Raw genomic sequence first — 16,067 nt, forward strand, 5'->3', positions numbered from 1 at the left:
CTCTCCACTAAGACCAGTCCTCAGCCTCTCCTGACTGACGGTCTTTCCTCCGCCTGACCTCCCGGCAGGTTGACCTCCTGTCAGCCTGCTCTCTCCTCTCCAGTCATACTGACTGACTGAACTGGACTGACTGACTTCTAAATCCTATCTTTCCCCTTCTTTTATACTAACTCCACCCACCTCCCAGCACATCTCGTGTTACGAAGCAAGGATCCACGAAAGGTGCTCTGCTACCCACTAAGCATTGAGCTGCAATCTGGTCCTCTGCTGAACTATCCTGTGTGTGGGATGCAGGTGTTGGAGTGTGGCAAGGAGTTCCCACCTTACCTGGATGGTGGGGCACTACACCTTAGGAGAAGGTGCTGTACCTCTGTGGCGACTGAGCCTCAGGGGCGCCACATTCGCACAGGCCAGCACGGTCCCGCACAGCCCAGCACAATCTTCTCACAGGCCAGCACAGTCCCGCAAAGCATCGGCACAGTCTTCGCACAGGCCCGCACTGCCCGGCACAGTTTTCGTGCAGGCCAGCACAGTCCCGCACAGCCCGCCACACTTTTCGCACAGTCTCCGCCCAGCACACACACAGCCCATTAATCGCATTTCCCATAGACTTACATTGGACTCGCTACTCGCTACGAGTACCCAAGTATTAGGAGTTACTCGTAATGAGTACATCGAGTCTGAATACTACACTACTCGCTCATCCCTAGTTGTATCAGCTTATAGCAGTCATTGCTTTTAGGTTTTAGGAAAGGGATTAATTTTTTAGCACGTTTTAATCAAAACATAGCTGTGACACTGAGCTACTGTTTAAAACATTTGCACATGAAAGGAGATGTCTGGGGCACAGTTTTCACCTTTTCTTAGCCCTGTCTCTCTATGGGTTATATATTAGTAGTTACAGGAAAGATGTATATCTTTGTACCATGTTAGCCAGTAGATAGAAAAATATTCAGGATTGAGAGTCCTCAGTAGTTGATACCTTTTAATGGCTAACTGAAAAGATGGTAACACATTGCAAGCTTTCGAGACTACTCAGGTCTCTTCATCAGGCTAGACTAATTTTGTATTAGTATTTGTATTAGTCTAGCCTGATGAAGAGACCTGAGTAGTCTCGAAAGCTTGCAATGTGTTACCATCTTTTCAGTTAGCCATTAAAAGATATTAGTAGTTAGTCACTGATTGACATTTCTTTGTAATAATTGACTTTGGTCAAATGTTAACTCCTATAGTAAATACAAGAGAATTTTGTGTTTTCTGTAGAATTTCTGGCTTCAGAAATATGTAAACTTTGGGTCAAGTATTTCCTCTTGGTTAACAGAGTCTAAAATTCAGATCTGTTTTCAGCAGACAGGTAGTTTGTTTCAACTTATTTTTTGAGTAAAATACGTCAGGAGATTATATGGCATATGTCTAAGGCCGGTTTCACATTCGCGCTTTTGAGCGCAGCGACGGCCTGCGCACGGCCGCCGCTAAGCCCCGCCCCGCCTCCACCAGTATCTCCGCCTCCGGGCGCATGACGTTGCATGCGTCATGCGTCCCCTATCTTCATCACAGAGGGCGCAGGCCGTGCGCAGTCTGCGCACAGTCTGCGTTTGGCGGCGCATGCGTCCTTTTGATGGTGCGCCGAGCACAACCAAAATGCAACAGGTCAAAAGGAAGCATGCGCCGCCAAACGCAGACTGTGTGCAGACTGCGCACGGCCTGCACCCTCTGTGATGAAGCTAGGGGACGCATGACGCATGCAACGTCATGCTCCCGGAGGCGGAGATACTGGTGGAGGTGGGGCAGGGGGCAGGGCTTAGCGGCGGCCGTGAGCAGGCCGTCTCTGCGCTTAAAAGCGTGAATGTGAAACCGGCCTAAGTTTGGTTGTCATTTTTAGTTTGTGTTCAGTTTGTGGAAATGCTTTGATTTTTCAAAAATCTGGTGAAACTTGCTGTATAATGAATGAGCCATTGTTTCTAAGATAAAAACCTGTCATGCAAGTTACGCCAGGTGAGAACAGATGGACATTGTACTTTCAAGGGAACTTGTCCTCTCCAGAAGCACAGATTACCTGCAGACACAGTGGTGATCTGCAGATGAATAGCATTTAATTCCTGTGTAGCTTGCTTACTTGAAGCATGACTATAGAGAGAAAAATGAAGATATATTCTCCCTGCAGCCGCTTGCTTCCAGCCATCAGGGTGGTGCAAGGTGCTGTTTTAGTCACCACTCTTTGCACAGTAAGCACACTGAATCACTCCCTGGTACATTGATTGACAGCTTGCTCTGCACACATGCTGCAGAGCAGGCTGACAATAAAAAATGCCGAGGAGTTATTACGAAGCTCTCACAGTGTAGTGAAGAGACTACAATAAATTATCAAAATATTTTTCCTCATATCCACCACCACTCCAGAGCTTCTGGTTGTCTTCCCACTCTTTATTACCTGTCCTGCAGATATAACATTCAGGCTATGTGCACACGTGCGGAATTGCCGCGGAAATTTCCGTGGCAATTCAGCAACTTCCTGCTGTGGGAAATCCGCATGCGGTATTCCCACAAAAAACTAGCATTTTGCAAGCGTAATTAGCTTGCAGAATGCTAGCGTTTTGCAAGCGATCTGTAGCATCGCTTCGAAAACTGATTGACAGTTTGGTCACACTTGTCAAACATAGTGTTTGACGAGTGTGACCAACTTTTTACTATTGAAGCTACCTTTGCAGCATCAGTAGTAAAAGATATAATGTTAAAAATGATTTAAAAAAATCAAGATATTCTCACCTTCCGTCATCCCCGCAGCGTTCCCAGGCCTCGGGCGATGCTCCCGGCAAGTCCCGTTCCCAGCGATGCCTTGCGACAATGACACCAGATGACGTAGCATCTTGCGAGACCGCTACGTCATCACAGGTCATTGTCGCAAAGCATCACTGGGACCCGAAGATGTCGGGAGCATCGCTGAGGCCTGGGAACGCTGCGGGGGCCGCCGGAAGGTGAGAATATCTCGATTTTTTTATTTTAATTCTATTTTTTGCAGGGATATGGTACCTAGTGGCTCGAGGACAGTCTCCTCTCCTCCAGACCTTGGGTACCATCCGCACATTTTCTGCTTACTTTGCACATGGTGGGCTTAGCCACATGCGGAATGTAAGCGGAACAATGCATTCCTAGGTGTGCAGAATCCCCACAATTCCGCAAAAAGAATGAGCATGCTGCGTATTTTTCCGCGATGCGATTCCACCACGGAAAAATACGCAGCATTAGCACAGCATGTGCGGAATGCCATTGAATACAATGGGTTGTGGATTTTTAGCGTTTACGCAGCATTTCCGCTGCGTTTTTGCGGCGATAAAACGCGGGAAAAACGCTAAAAATCCGAAGATGTGCACACAGCCTTAAACTCCATTATTCCATGATTGCTGCAGACAATCACTGTCATTTGCTATGGTAGCACAATCAACATGTGACTGCTAAGGCCAGTGAGCGACTGTAGTGACCATCAGAGGGTAGTTGATATATAATCACTGTAGAGCTGCTAACAAACACCATCAGAGCCACCAGTTCTGGCTAGGGAGGGAGCTGCAGATGATTCAACAGGTGAGTGTAAGTTACTTTGTTACATTAATGCATTTCCAACTTTCTGGTCAATTTTCAAAAATTGCAGATTATCTAGCTAGCTGTAGCAACCTGTAAGAATAAGACTATATAATGTCACCATTGTAACTTCTAAATTTGATTTTGTTTCTCTTTTAATAACTTTTGGATACTAGGAAAATCGTCCAGTTCCTGAACCAGGCCCAAATGGTGAGTGTCTAATCCCAACAATTTAATAGCATGGTGGTAGATAATTCTTACGTTTTGCTGTATAATTGATGCTCACACAGCATAATAACAGGGTGATTGATGTTTCATTAAAGGAGATGTCCAAGATCAGAAAAACATGGCTGCTTTTTTCTTTAAGAAACTTTGTCATGAAATTTCTCCCTAGCATTGTGGATTAGAGAGAGAAGATATTTCAAAGCCCAAATATCCTTAATCCACAAACAAAGACCAGACCTAGTCGGTGGCCCATTTCATTTCCAGACTAGAAATATTTTAAAAAAAAAAATGTTGCCGTCAGTGTTTAACCCCTTTCTGACATCCGACGTACTATCCCGTCCATGGGACCCGGGCCCCTATGCCCATGGATGGGATAGTACGTCTCAGCGATCAGCGGCGCCCACGTGGTGAGCGCCGCTGATCGCGGCCGGGTGTCAGTTGATTATTACAGCTGACACCTGGCACAATGTGTCAGGGGCGGTCACGGACCGCCCCCGACACGTTAACCCCTTGCACACTGCGATCAAACACGATCGCGGTGTACCAGGGGTTAAAGGGAAGCATCGGCAGGGAGCAGGGCTCCCTCCGTGCTTCCCTGAGCCCCCCACGGCAGAGCAATGTGCAGCGCTGCTGCGGGGGGCTCCTTTCCTGCAGGCCCCCGAATCCAAGATGGCGACGGGGGCCTTCGGGGGCCTGCAGGAAGCTGGCTTCCTCAGTGCCTGCAAAGCGCAGGCATGAGGAAGCCTTCTGCACTGCCTGTGACAGATTGCTGATCTGTCACAGTGATCTGTGATGTGACAGATCAGCGATCTGTCACAGGACAGTGATGTCCCACCTGGGACTATTTAATAAAGTTAAAAAAAAATAAAAAAAAATGTTAAAATAAACTAAAAAAAATCGCCAAATAAATTAGAAAAAAAAAATATTCCCCCCAAATAAATCCATTTTTTGGAAATAAAAAAAAACAAAAAAACAATAAAAGTACACATATTAGGTATCGCCGCGTCCGTAACGACCTGCAATATAAAACTGTCCCATTAGTTAACCCCTTTAGCGAACCCCTTAAAAAATAAAAATAAAAAACGAAGCAAAAAATAATGATTTATTATCATACCGCCAAACAAAAAGTGTAATAACGCGCAATCAAAAAGACGCATATAAATATCCATGGTACCGCTGAAAATGTCATCTTGTCCCGCAAAAACAAGCCGCCACACAGCATCATCAGCGAAAAAATAAAAAAGTTATAGCTCGCAGAATAAAGCGATGCAAAAATAATTATTTTTTGTATAAAATAGTTTTCATTGCATAAAACCGACAAAACATAAAAAAAGACCTAAATGAGTTATCGCTGTAACCGTACTGACCCGAAGAATAAAACCGCTTTATTAATTTTATCGCACGCGGAACGGTGTAAACGCACCCCCCCAAAAGAAATTCATGAAACGCTGGTTTTTGTTCATTCTGCGTCCCAAAAATCGAAATAAAAAGCGATCAAAAAATGTCACATGCCCGAAAATGGTACCAATAAAAACGTCAACTCGTCCCGCAAAAAATAAGACCTCACATGACTCGGTGGGTCAAAATACGGAAAAATTATAGCTCTCAATATGTGGTGATGCAAAAACTATTTTTACAATAAAAAGCGTATTTTAGCGTGCGACAGCTGCCAAATATAAAAACCGCCATAAATAGTAAATCAAACCCCCCGTTATCACCCCCTTAGTTAGGGAAAAATAATAAAATTAAAAAAATGTATTTATTTCCATTTTTCCATTAGGGCTAGGGTTAGGGCTAGGGTTAGGGCTAGGGTTAGGGCTAGGGTTAGGGCTGAGATTAGGGTTAGGGGTGTGTTGGAGTTAGAATTGGGGGTTTCCACTGTTTGGGCACATCAGGGGCTCTCCAAATGCAACATGGCGTCTGATCTCATTTCCAGCCAATTCTGAGTTGAAAAAGTCAAATGGTGCTCCTTCCCTTCCAAGCTCTGCCTTGCGCCCAAACAGTGTTTTACCCCCACATGTAGGGTATCAGCCTACTCAGGTCAAATTACAAAACAATTTTTGGGGTCCAATTTCTCCTGTTACCCTTAGGAAAATAAATAATTGGGGGCAAAAATATCATTTTTGTGGAAAAAGATGATTTTTTTATTTTCACATCCGAGCGTTATAAACTTCTGTGAAGCACTTGGGGGTTCAAAGTGCTCACCACACATCTAGATAAGTTCCGTGGGGGGTCTAGTGTCCAAAATGGGGTCACTTGTGGGGTGTTTCAATAGTTTAGGTACATCAGGGGCTCTCCAAACGCACATGACACCCGCAGACCATTCCATCAAAGTCTGCATTCCAAAACGTCACTACTTCCCTTCCGAGCCCTGACGTGTGTCCATACAGTAGTTTTCTCCCACATATGGGGCGTCAGCGTACTCAGGACAAATTGGACAACAACTTTTGGGGTTCAATTTCTCCTGTTACCCTTGGGAAAATAAAAAAATTGGGGACTAATTGATCATGTTTGTGGAAAAAATACGATTTTTTTATTTTCATGCCCTGGCATTATAAACTTCTGTGAAGCCTTTGGGGGTTCAAAGTGCTCACCACACATCTATATAAGTTCCTTAGGGGGTCTCGTTTCCAAAATGGTGTCATTTGTGGGGGGTTTCCACTGTTTAGGTACATCAGGGGTTTTCCAATCGCGACATGGTGTCCGATCTCAATTCCAGCCAAAAACGTCAAATGGCGCTGCTTCCCTTCCGAGCTCTGCCATGCGCCCAAATAGTGGTTTACCCCCACATGTGGGGTATCCGCGTACTCAGGACAAATTGCACAATAACTTTTAGGGTCCTGTTACCCTTGGAAAAATAAGAATTGAGGGTGAAAAGATCATTTTTGTGGAAAAAATATGATTTTTTAATTGTACGGCTTTATGTTATAAACTTCTGTGAAGCCCTTGGGGGTTCAAAGTTCTCACCACACATCTAGATAAGTTCCTTAGGGGGTCTAGTTTACAAAATGGTGTCATTTGTGGGGGGTTTCCACTGTTTTGGTACATCAGGGGTTTTCCAATCGCAACATGATGTCCGATCTCAATTCCAGCCAAAAACGTCAAATGGCGCTGCTTCCCTTCCCAGCTCTGCCATGCACCCAAATAGTGGTTTACCCCCACATGTGGGGTATCAGCGTACTCAAGACAAATTGTACAATAACTTTTAGGGTCCTGTTACCCTTGGGAAAATAAAAATTGGGGTAAAAGATCATTTTTGTGGAAAAAATATGATTTTTTAATTGTACCGCTGTACGTTATAAACTTCTGTAAAGCCCTTGTCACTTGTAGGGGGTTTCCACTGTTTAGGTACATCAGGGACTCTCCAAACGTGACATGGCGTCCGATCTGAATTCCAGCCAATTTTGCATTGAAAAAGTCAAACGGCGCTCCTTCCATTCTGAGCTCTGCCATGCGCCGAAACAGTCGTTCCCCCCCACATATAAGGTATCAGCGTACTCAGGACAAATTGTACAATAACTTTTGCAGTCCAATTTCTCCTGTTACCCTTGGTAAAATAAAAAAAATTGAACCTGAAGTATTTTTTTTGTGAAAAAAAGTTAGATGTTCATTTTTTTTTAAATATTCAAAAAAATTCCTGTGACGCACCTAAAGGGTTAATAAACTTCATGAATGTGGTTTTGAGCACCTTAAAGGGGTGCAGTTTTTAGAATGGTGTCACTTTTGGGTATTTTCTATCATATAGACCCCTCAAAGTGGCTTCAAATGTGATGTGGTCCTAAAAATAAAATGGTGTTGTAAAAATGAGGAATCACTGGTCAACTTTTAACCCTTATAACTTACTAACAAAAAAAAATTTTGGTTCCAAAATTGTCCTGATGTAAAGTAAACATGTGGGAAATGTTAGATATCAAGTTTTTTGTGTGCCGTATCTCTGTGATTTAAGGGCATAAAAATTCAAAGTTGGAAAATTGCGAAATTTTCGCCAAATTTCCGTTTTTCTCACAAATAAACGCAAGTTATTTGAATGAAATTTTACCACAAACATGAAGTACAATATGACACGAGAAAACAATGTCAGAATCACCGTGATCCATGGAAGCGTTCCAGAGTTATGACCTCATAAAGGTACTGTGGTCAGAATTGCAAAAATTGGCCCGGTCATGAACGTGCAAACCACCCTTGGGGGTGAAGGGGTTAAAGAAGCAGCCTGGTGTGGAATTTGCCAGAGATTTTAGGAGGAACATTCAATAAAGACATTCCTGACCTTATCCAACATTTTACCATCCATTACTTTTCATATGATTAAATTGAAAAAAGGTCAAAAATACAATTTTTTTTCTCAGACATAAAGTAAATAAAAAAATGAAGGTGGACAAACCCTGTTAAGATTTACTATGCATTTATTTGTCAGTGGCCACCCCTCTTTCTCCACCCCTGAGAGACATTTCTTTATCAGCTGATGTCTTTACCAAGAGCTTTCACTCAGAATACAGGGGAAATTGGGTTAAGTTGCTGCCAATAGAAGGATCAGGCATATCAAATTCTCATGCCTAATCATTTTGCCTCCACTGGAAATAGGTTACGGTCAGAGGTTTCTGCCAGCAGCTTAATCTGCTGCCCCTACTAAAAGGAAAGTGATATCAGAAAATGACCTATTGTTTAAACCATTTTTTGTGATAAGTGTTTTTTTTTTCCAATCTTTGGCAATAGTTTTTCCCAGTATTACAATTTGAATTAAAAACAGAAATTAGAAATCTGACATTTTCACGTTGGCCGCTAAGTTATTCTGCAATGATTTCCTGGCCACATTTACCCCAGCAGAAAGAGACTCTATATTTTATATAGAAGCATCTAATGCGTGTGTGCAAAGATTATTGTGATGGAGGAGGGAGCAGGGGAGCTGTGAAATCATGGGTGGATTCTTTATCAGCTGTGTATTTAGTCTGTTATTGCAATCCTGTCTCTGAAGATAAGAAAACTGTAGTAGCTTTTCCTGAAAGAATAAGAAGTATGGTCATGCTTCACGATTTGCATTTTGTTTTTAAAGTCACTTTCCTTTTTGTGTCTTATGGTATTAGTTGCCGATTTTGGTCCCAAATTCATCAAAATGGCACACGGGATCCATGAATTTGGCACAAAGTAAAAAATGGACTTTCTTCACATCTTAAACCATTTTTGGGTCTTTTGGCATCTAAAGATGCATGTTGATGCCTCAAGTAACAAAAATTGAGCCAAAATGTTGGTGTACTCATACATACCCCAGATGTGGGGGACTAGATTGAAGTTGCGTCACATTTTGCAACTTTTTAAAAACAGGCGAGCGCATGCAAAATAGTCTTGAAAAAAGGCGCAAATAGAATAAAGAATTAAGTGCAAATAAAAAATGGCACAAAGTTAGACAAAAAACGGAGGAAAACTGGGGCACTTTTTTCATTAAATGAGTGTGTATGTGGTGTTTAGTGTCAATGTTTTATACTCCCCCTACCGCAGCTCTCTCCGGTGACCACCGCCATTCTGACCCGATTCTCAGTGACATCACCGCTGCAATCTCTCCAAATCGTACTGTGCTCTGTGCAACATGGAAGTGTCTTTTATCAGGTGAGTCTATAGAGCGTCAGAACGAGGCTCTATAGACACATTGAAATAGAGACTTCCGGCTCAAGTTGCCTAGATTGTTATGAGCTCATTTTCTGCTTCTCCAGTTGAGAGTTCTTCCGTTCTCCCTCTGGTGGTGACAGGAGGTAGTGAGGTTGGTTTAAGTGGTAGTGATCTGCCACCTGATGAGAAGGATAACGATTGGATCTCTGGAGTATCAGACTGGATATAAGACAGCTGACGCCCTATCCTGCTGCTGGTGATTCAGTCTGCTTCTCAGGACTTGGACTTCAGCTCTCTTCCAGTCTTCTTAAGTTAAGTTTGTTTTTTTTGCCTTTTTGTCCCTTATTAGATTGGCCTCTTTTTGCTCTGTTTCAGAATATTTCAGAGTGCTGATATAATGGGAGAAGTCTAGGGACTTCAGGGTTAATTTTGCTTTCAGACCTGTTGGACATTATTTTTGGTAGGGTTTTTTGGCAGATTGCAGACAGTGGCTTTCCTTTCCTGTCCTTTCTAGTTAGTCGGGCCCCATCGTTTGCTCAGCCTATTTTCCTGCCTATGTATGTGTTTTCATCTTGCTTCACCGTCAGTACTTGTGTGGGGGCTGTCTTTTCCTTTGGGGTCTGCTCTGGGGCAGTTAGTTTTACCTTTTCTTTCTTTAGGTTTATGTAGTCCTCCGGCGGTGACGAGGCGTCTAGGAACAACGTAGGAACGCTCCACTGCTACTATTAGTTGTGTGGTTAAGATCAGGGATCTGCAATCTGCATAGGGACCAACCTCTCTGGTTTTCTGGGACTTAACTTTTTGTTGTTCCTCCTCGGTGACCTATTCATAACACTAGATATTCTGCTGTCTAATGAGCCATGACATCACTGAGAAGAGGAGCAGAGCGGTGCTGGACACCAGAGAGAGCGACGGTTAGTGACCATATTAATACACTCACTGCGTTACATGCATATATACACACATTTAATGAATGAACATTTTCATGGCAGTTCTTCTCTAACAAACAAACCTGATTTAAAAATGCCATTTTCTGATGAGACTTTCCCTTTAAAAACAAAGACATTTCCCAATGCAAAATAATTTTTTTAAATGCCGTTTATTTGTAGAGGTCTTGCTGCAGATGCATTCAGTTGGAATATGTGGATCAGATGTACATTACTGGCAACATGGTCGCATTGGTGATTTCATAGTGAAAAAACCTATGGTTCTTGGACACGAAGCCTCTGGGACAGTGGTGAAAGTGGGAGCCTCAGTGACCCAACTAAAACCAGGTACAGAACAGTAATAATTACTCTCTTAAATGATTGTTATACTTTTTTGCATTTTTCAAAATATTTGCAGCAAAAATTTGTTTCTGAAGGTTTTCTGCATTCTTATACAACTTTGATGTGTTAATTGTAACATGTTCCCACAGAACTGGACAGTGCCCATTTAGCATATGACAGTGTGCACTCCCTAGAAATATGTTAAGTGAGCATTCCTTTACTTGTCCAGCATGTACTTCTGGAATACTTCCTGGTGCAGAGATGTGCACATAGCCTTAGTCATATATAGGGAAATGGCACTGAAAGAAATATTTCCGTGTGTGTTAACAACCGCATTGTTTCACTCCAAAGCTGCTAATATGAAAATAATGGCATGCTGTCATGTACAGAATGTTTCTCTAGCTTTTTTTTTCACTTTGAGGCAAATGCACAAATGATAGAATGGAGGAAAAAGAGCAGCAAAACAGTTTCTTTCTAAAAACTGACACATATACGTAAACTAGATGAACCCCATAATCATCAATGGGTTCCCTCTGCTACCATTTAGGCCAATTATGTAGCCAATTTGTTTTTGACTTTAATTCCTTTTGCATGTCCCTTTAAACAGAATTGACAAAATGTCAAAATGCAAGTGTGAATTTTGCCTTGGGCTCTTAGGATTTTTCCACATCCACAGTGGGGAAAATAAGTATTTGATACACTGCAGATTTTTCAAGGTTTCCCACCTACAAAGAATGGAGAGGTCTGTAATTTTTATCGTAGGTACACTTCAACTGTGACAGACAGTATCTGAAAAGACAATCCAGAAAATCACATTGTATGAATTTTAAATAATTTATTTTCATTTTATCACATAACATATTTTATGCAATAGAAAAACAGAACTTAATTATTTGGTACAGAAACCTTTGTTTTTGCAATTACAGAGGTCAGACGTTTCCTCAATTTCTTGACCAAGTTTGCACAGATGTCAGCAGGGATTTTGGCCCATTCCTCCATACAGATCTTATCCTGATCTTTCAGGTTTCAGTGCCGTCACTGGGCAACATTGAGTTCCGGATCCCTCCAAAGATTTTCTATTGGGATAATTTCTGGAGACTGGCAGGGCCACTCCAGGACTTTGAAATGTTTCTTTCAGAGCCACTCCGTAGTTGCCCTGTATGTGTGTTTTGTTTCATTGTCATGCTGGAAGACCCAACCATAACCCATTTTCAAATCTCTTACTGCGGGCAAGGGAAGGGTTATTGGCCAAAATCTTTCTATACATGACCCCATCCATCCTCCCTTTAATACAGTGCAGTCTTCTTGTCCCCTTTGTGGAAAAGCACCCCCAAAGTATGATGTTTCCCCCATTATTCTTCACGGTAGGGATGGTGTTCTTGGGTTTGCACTCATTCTTCTTCTTCCTCCAAACACGGCAAATGGAGTTGATACCAAAAAGTTCTATTTTGGTCTCAACTGACCACATGACCTTCTCCCATGCCTCCTTTGGATCATCAAGATGGTCATTGGCAAACATCAAACAGGCCTGGACGTGCTGGCGTGAGCAGGGGGACCTTATTTGCCATGCAAGACTTTAATCCATGATGGCGTAGTGTGTTACTAATGGTAATGTTTGAAACTGTGATCCTAGCTCTATTCAGGTCATTGACTAGGTCCTCCTGTGTAGTTCTGGGCTGATTCCTGACCTTTTTAACAATCATCCATATCACACGTGATGAGATCTTGCATGGAGCCCCATACCAAGGAAGATTGGCAGTCATCTTGTGTTTTTTCAATTCTCTTTTTTTAATCATATAGTTTTTATTGAAAAACTCCAAATACAACTTTTTCATCTTTCAAATAACATAAATTACATAATAATTCAATAAGAAACTAGGTCTGAGCTGAAAAAAGTAAATTAATGTGTATGCAAAATGTAAATGCATATAAACACACGACCTTTAAACAGAGAAAACCAAAAACAAAAAGCAAATATCCTAAAATAAAAAAGTAAAAATAAATTGCAAAAATTGCATGAAGGTAGTAATAATAACAAGGGTGTTTAAATAAGGCAAACACCCTTCAGTGCCACATAAAAGGCACTTAAGGGTGCTAGTTTATTATATGTAGGGGACTTGTGACATTACATATGTATAGTACATCTATCATATCTATTCCATATATCCTGTCTATTCTATTCTGAGGGTTCTGGCTGTGAATATACTGTACTTGGCTGATGAAATACTGGGTTTCCTTTAAGATGCGTGTGTAAAAAAAATTTCTCTCACCCATTGACTTGCATTGGCAAGTGCAATCCTATTCTCGCATCCACTCGCATGATGCTGTGATTTTTTTCCTCAGTCTAATTAGAGCTGAATAAAAACTCAGTGATGTGCACTGACTCATTTACTAACATTGATGAGAGCGCAATACGGTTTTTTTCTCACATTGCACTCGTCCGATTTATACGTCCTTGTAAGCAAACTCTTAGGCAACTTTTATGCTTAGTTAGAGATATTGACCCCTTTCTGAGACCCTCAGGAAAGTTTTAACTACAATAAATATATTTTTGCTATATTCTGTTGTGTAAACCTGGGTAAAAAAAAAGTACAGTAATCATGTTAAAGGCAATCTGTCAACAGATTTTTGTAATCTGAGGACAGCATAAAGTAGGGTTTAAAACACAGAATTCAATGATGTGTCATTTTTCAGGCAGTGTGCTGTTGTTTACTTACAGTGAAGGTTTTATCACTAGGACATTATCACTGCCAGGCCTGATGTGTATGTGACTGCTCGTCTGACTCCGCCCCCTACTGTGATAAGCAGCTTTCTGTCAATAAGCTATGAACATACAGAGCTTTGTGTGGGTGGGGTTAGCTTTTCCAGCTCTGCTGCACTGATAAATCGAAAAGCTCTGATTGTGTCACAATGGCTGCACCCAGTAAACTAAGTGATACATTGTTGGATTCAGCTTCTCTTTGTGTACATCATGTTGTTCTCAGAGGAGGTAGCAAAAACCAGCTGACAGATTCCCTTTAAATGGACTTGTCACTTTCTCACTGTGGGTTCAAGTTGTGAATACTGATGCTTATAAGCATTTTTACACTGGGAATGTCTATTATTGAGAAGATGAATTTTTATTATCTTCTGAATCTTTTCCTATATATCTTCAAGTTTTGCTGCTGTATTATATGCTGCTCATATTTAGGATAGTGAATACAACATAACAGATTTCCTTTCAGTTGCTGAATATACTAATTAGTAATCTTTTAGTTACAATATTAAATTACAACAATTCTGGTTCCTATTATTTCTTCCAAATTCCCAGACTCTCGAAATGAAAATCTGCCTAGCCATGTGGTGATCGAGGGTCAGGTCAGGAGTTATATTACCTGATTTCTCTAATTCAGGATTCTTGTAAAGTTGGGTGTCAAATAGCGATGGGCGAGTAGCATCATTGCTTGGGTGATCTCCGAGTATTTTGGTGTGTCGGAGATTTAGTTTTTGTCGTCTCAGCTGCATGATTTGTGACTTGTAGACAGGCTGAATACATGTGGGAATTCCCTAACAAACAGGCATTCCTCACATGTATTCAAGCTGTCTAGCAGTCGCAAATCATGCAGCTGAGACGACAAAAACAAAATCTCCGACACACCAAAATACTAGGAGGATACCCGAGCAACGAGTATACTCGCTCATCACTAGTGTCAAAGCCTCTAAGAGCTAAATATTACATTATATATGATTTTGGTTTGATTGGGATTAGCTACACTAGATACAATATATTGAAGATGTTGCATGTGTGATCATTGCAGGTGACAGAGTGGCTATTGAACCAGGAGTTCCAAGAGAAAATGACGAGTTCTGTAAAAATGGGCGCTATAACCTGTCTCCCACTATCTTTTTCTGTGCAACGCCACCTGATGACGGGAACTTATGCAGATACTATACGCACAATGCCAGCTTCTGTTATAAGTAAGGACACCATCAATTTGGGAAATGTTATAACTTTTTTTTTGTCATGTCCTCAACAATTATCTGGCCTTTTCCTGCTTTTCAAAATGATTGTGAAAAATGTGATTGATTTTCATGGCATATTTTTACCAATATTTCAAGTGGTTTGATTTTGAGCTGCTATTTTTACTTTTAAAAAAAGAAATCGAGATTCATAGGAAAGGTTATAGAGAAAAATATCATATAAAAGACATTTTCGTAAAAAAAAACCCCACTAATCCCCAAAATTCTACAAACACACCGAAAACTAAAGAGCTGGAAAGATAGACTTTACAATATGTCACTAAAGAATGTGCCAAATAATATTGAGCAATAAAGGAAAATGTGTAAAACCAGAGTTTACAGGGTTGTCCACAGTTTCCTCATTGAACAATGGGCTCAATGTATGCTTTCAAAATTATAAAAATCACATACTCCTCGACTGATCTTCCAACATTCCTCTGTGGTGCTGCTGGGGTTCCTCACCAGTGCTCAGGGATCATTATTCATGTGTTTTTTTTAAATATTTTTAAACCACTGTGGGTTACTTAAAAAGGGATGGACTCCTCCATTTAGGGCATCTTCTGACATATAGAAATTTGACAGAATAAACTGTTAATGCTTCCTTGATCATCTGATACAGCACCTACATTTTCTGGCCCCTGGGTCTCCATGACGCATATTCTGTTGTAACCATATATATTTCTTTAATGGTCTGAAGAAACACTGCATCTTGTTATCAGATTAGATTTTTCCGTCACCTCTGGCAGTTGGCTGAACAGGATGTATGTTCCATTCATTGGGAGTGGCTGTTCTCCAAGGCAATATTCCCCAACTACAGTCCTCAAGAGCCACCAACAGGTCATGTTTTCAGGATTTCCTTAAGGCCCTTTTACATTTAGCGATGCACCAGCGATCCGACCAGCGATATGACCCGGTCAGGATCGCTGGTGCATCGCTAAATGATTGCTAGTGAGCTTTCATACAGAAAGATCTTACAGCGATGCAGCAGCAACGCAGCGGACGATACTTACCTTTCACACACAGCGATCCTGACGTCCTCCCGCCCGCGTCCAGCGTCGCTCGTCTCACACAGCAGGAAGCCCAGCAGGAAGCTGACGACGAGAAATGGAGCCGCCCGATCTCGCGCGATCAGCGATGGACGGGGGGGAGCCGGTCGAAGGTAAGTATCACACATAGCGATATCGCTAGCAATATCGCTATAACGTCACAAAATCAGTGATGTTTTAGCGATATTGCTAGCGATATCGCTATATGTAAAACCCCCTTTAGTATTGACCAGATGATAATTCCATCAACTGTACAATACTTAGAAATTACTGAAAATGTGATCTGTTAGTAGCTTTTGAGGACTGGAGTTGGGGAACATTGCTCTAAGACATGTATAAACAAATCTTAGCC

The 16,067-nt window shown here is 41.6% G+C and overlaps 1 protein-coding gene across 2 annotated transcripts in view; it reads left to right on the forward strand.

The window, feature by feature from the left end:
• Positions 1-16,067, forward strand: part of SORD (sorbitol dehydrogenase) — an 89,418-nt gene that overhangs the window by 27,036 nt on the left and 46,315 nt on the right. For both annotated transcript variants that reach the window (XM_073586865.1, XM_073586864.1), the window contains exons 3-5: positions 3,753-3,786; positions 10,512-10,676; positions 14,468-14,627. In XM_073586865.1, the coding sequence (XP_073442966.1) occupies positions 3,753-3,786; positions 10,512-10,676; positions 14,468-14,627 (359 nt within the window). The remainder of the gene's footprint in view (positions 1-3,752; positions 3,787-10,511; positions 10,677-14,467; positions 14,628-16,067) is intronic.

The sequence above is a fragment of the Dendrobates tinctorius genome, unplaced genomic scaffold (genome assembly GCF_039654945.1).
Source record: "Dendrobates tinctorius isolate UK_male_01 unplaced genomic scaffold, ASM3965494v1 ptg000097l, whole genome shotgun sequence".
NCBI lineage: Eukaryota > Metazoa > Chordata > Amphibia > Anura > Dendrobatidae > Dendrobates > Dendrobates tinctorius.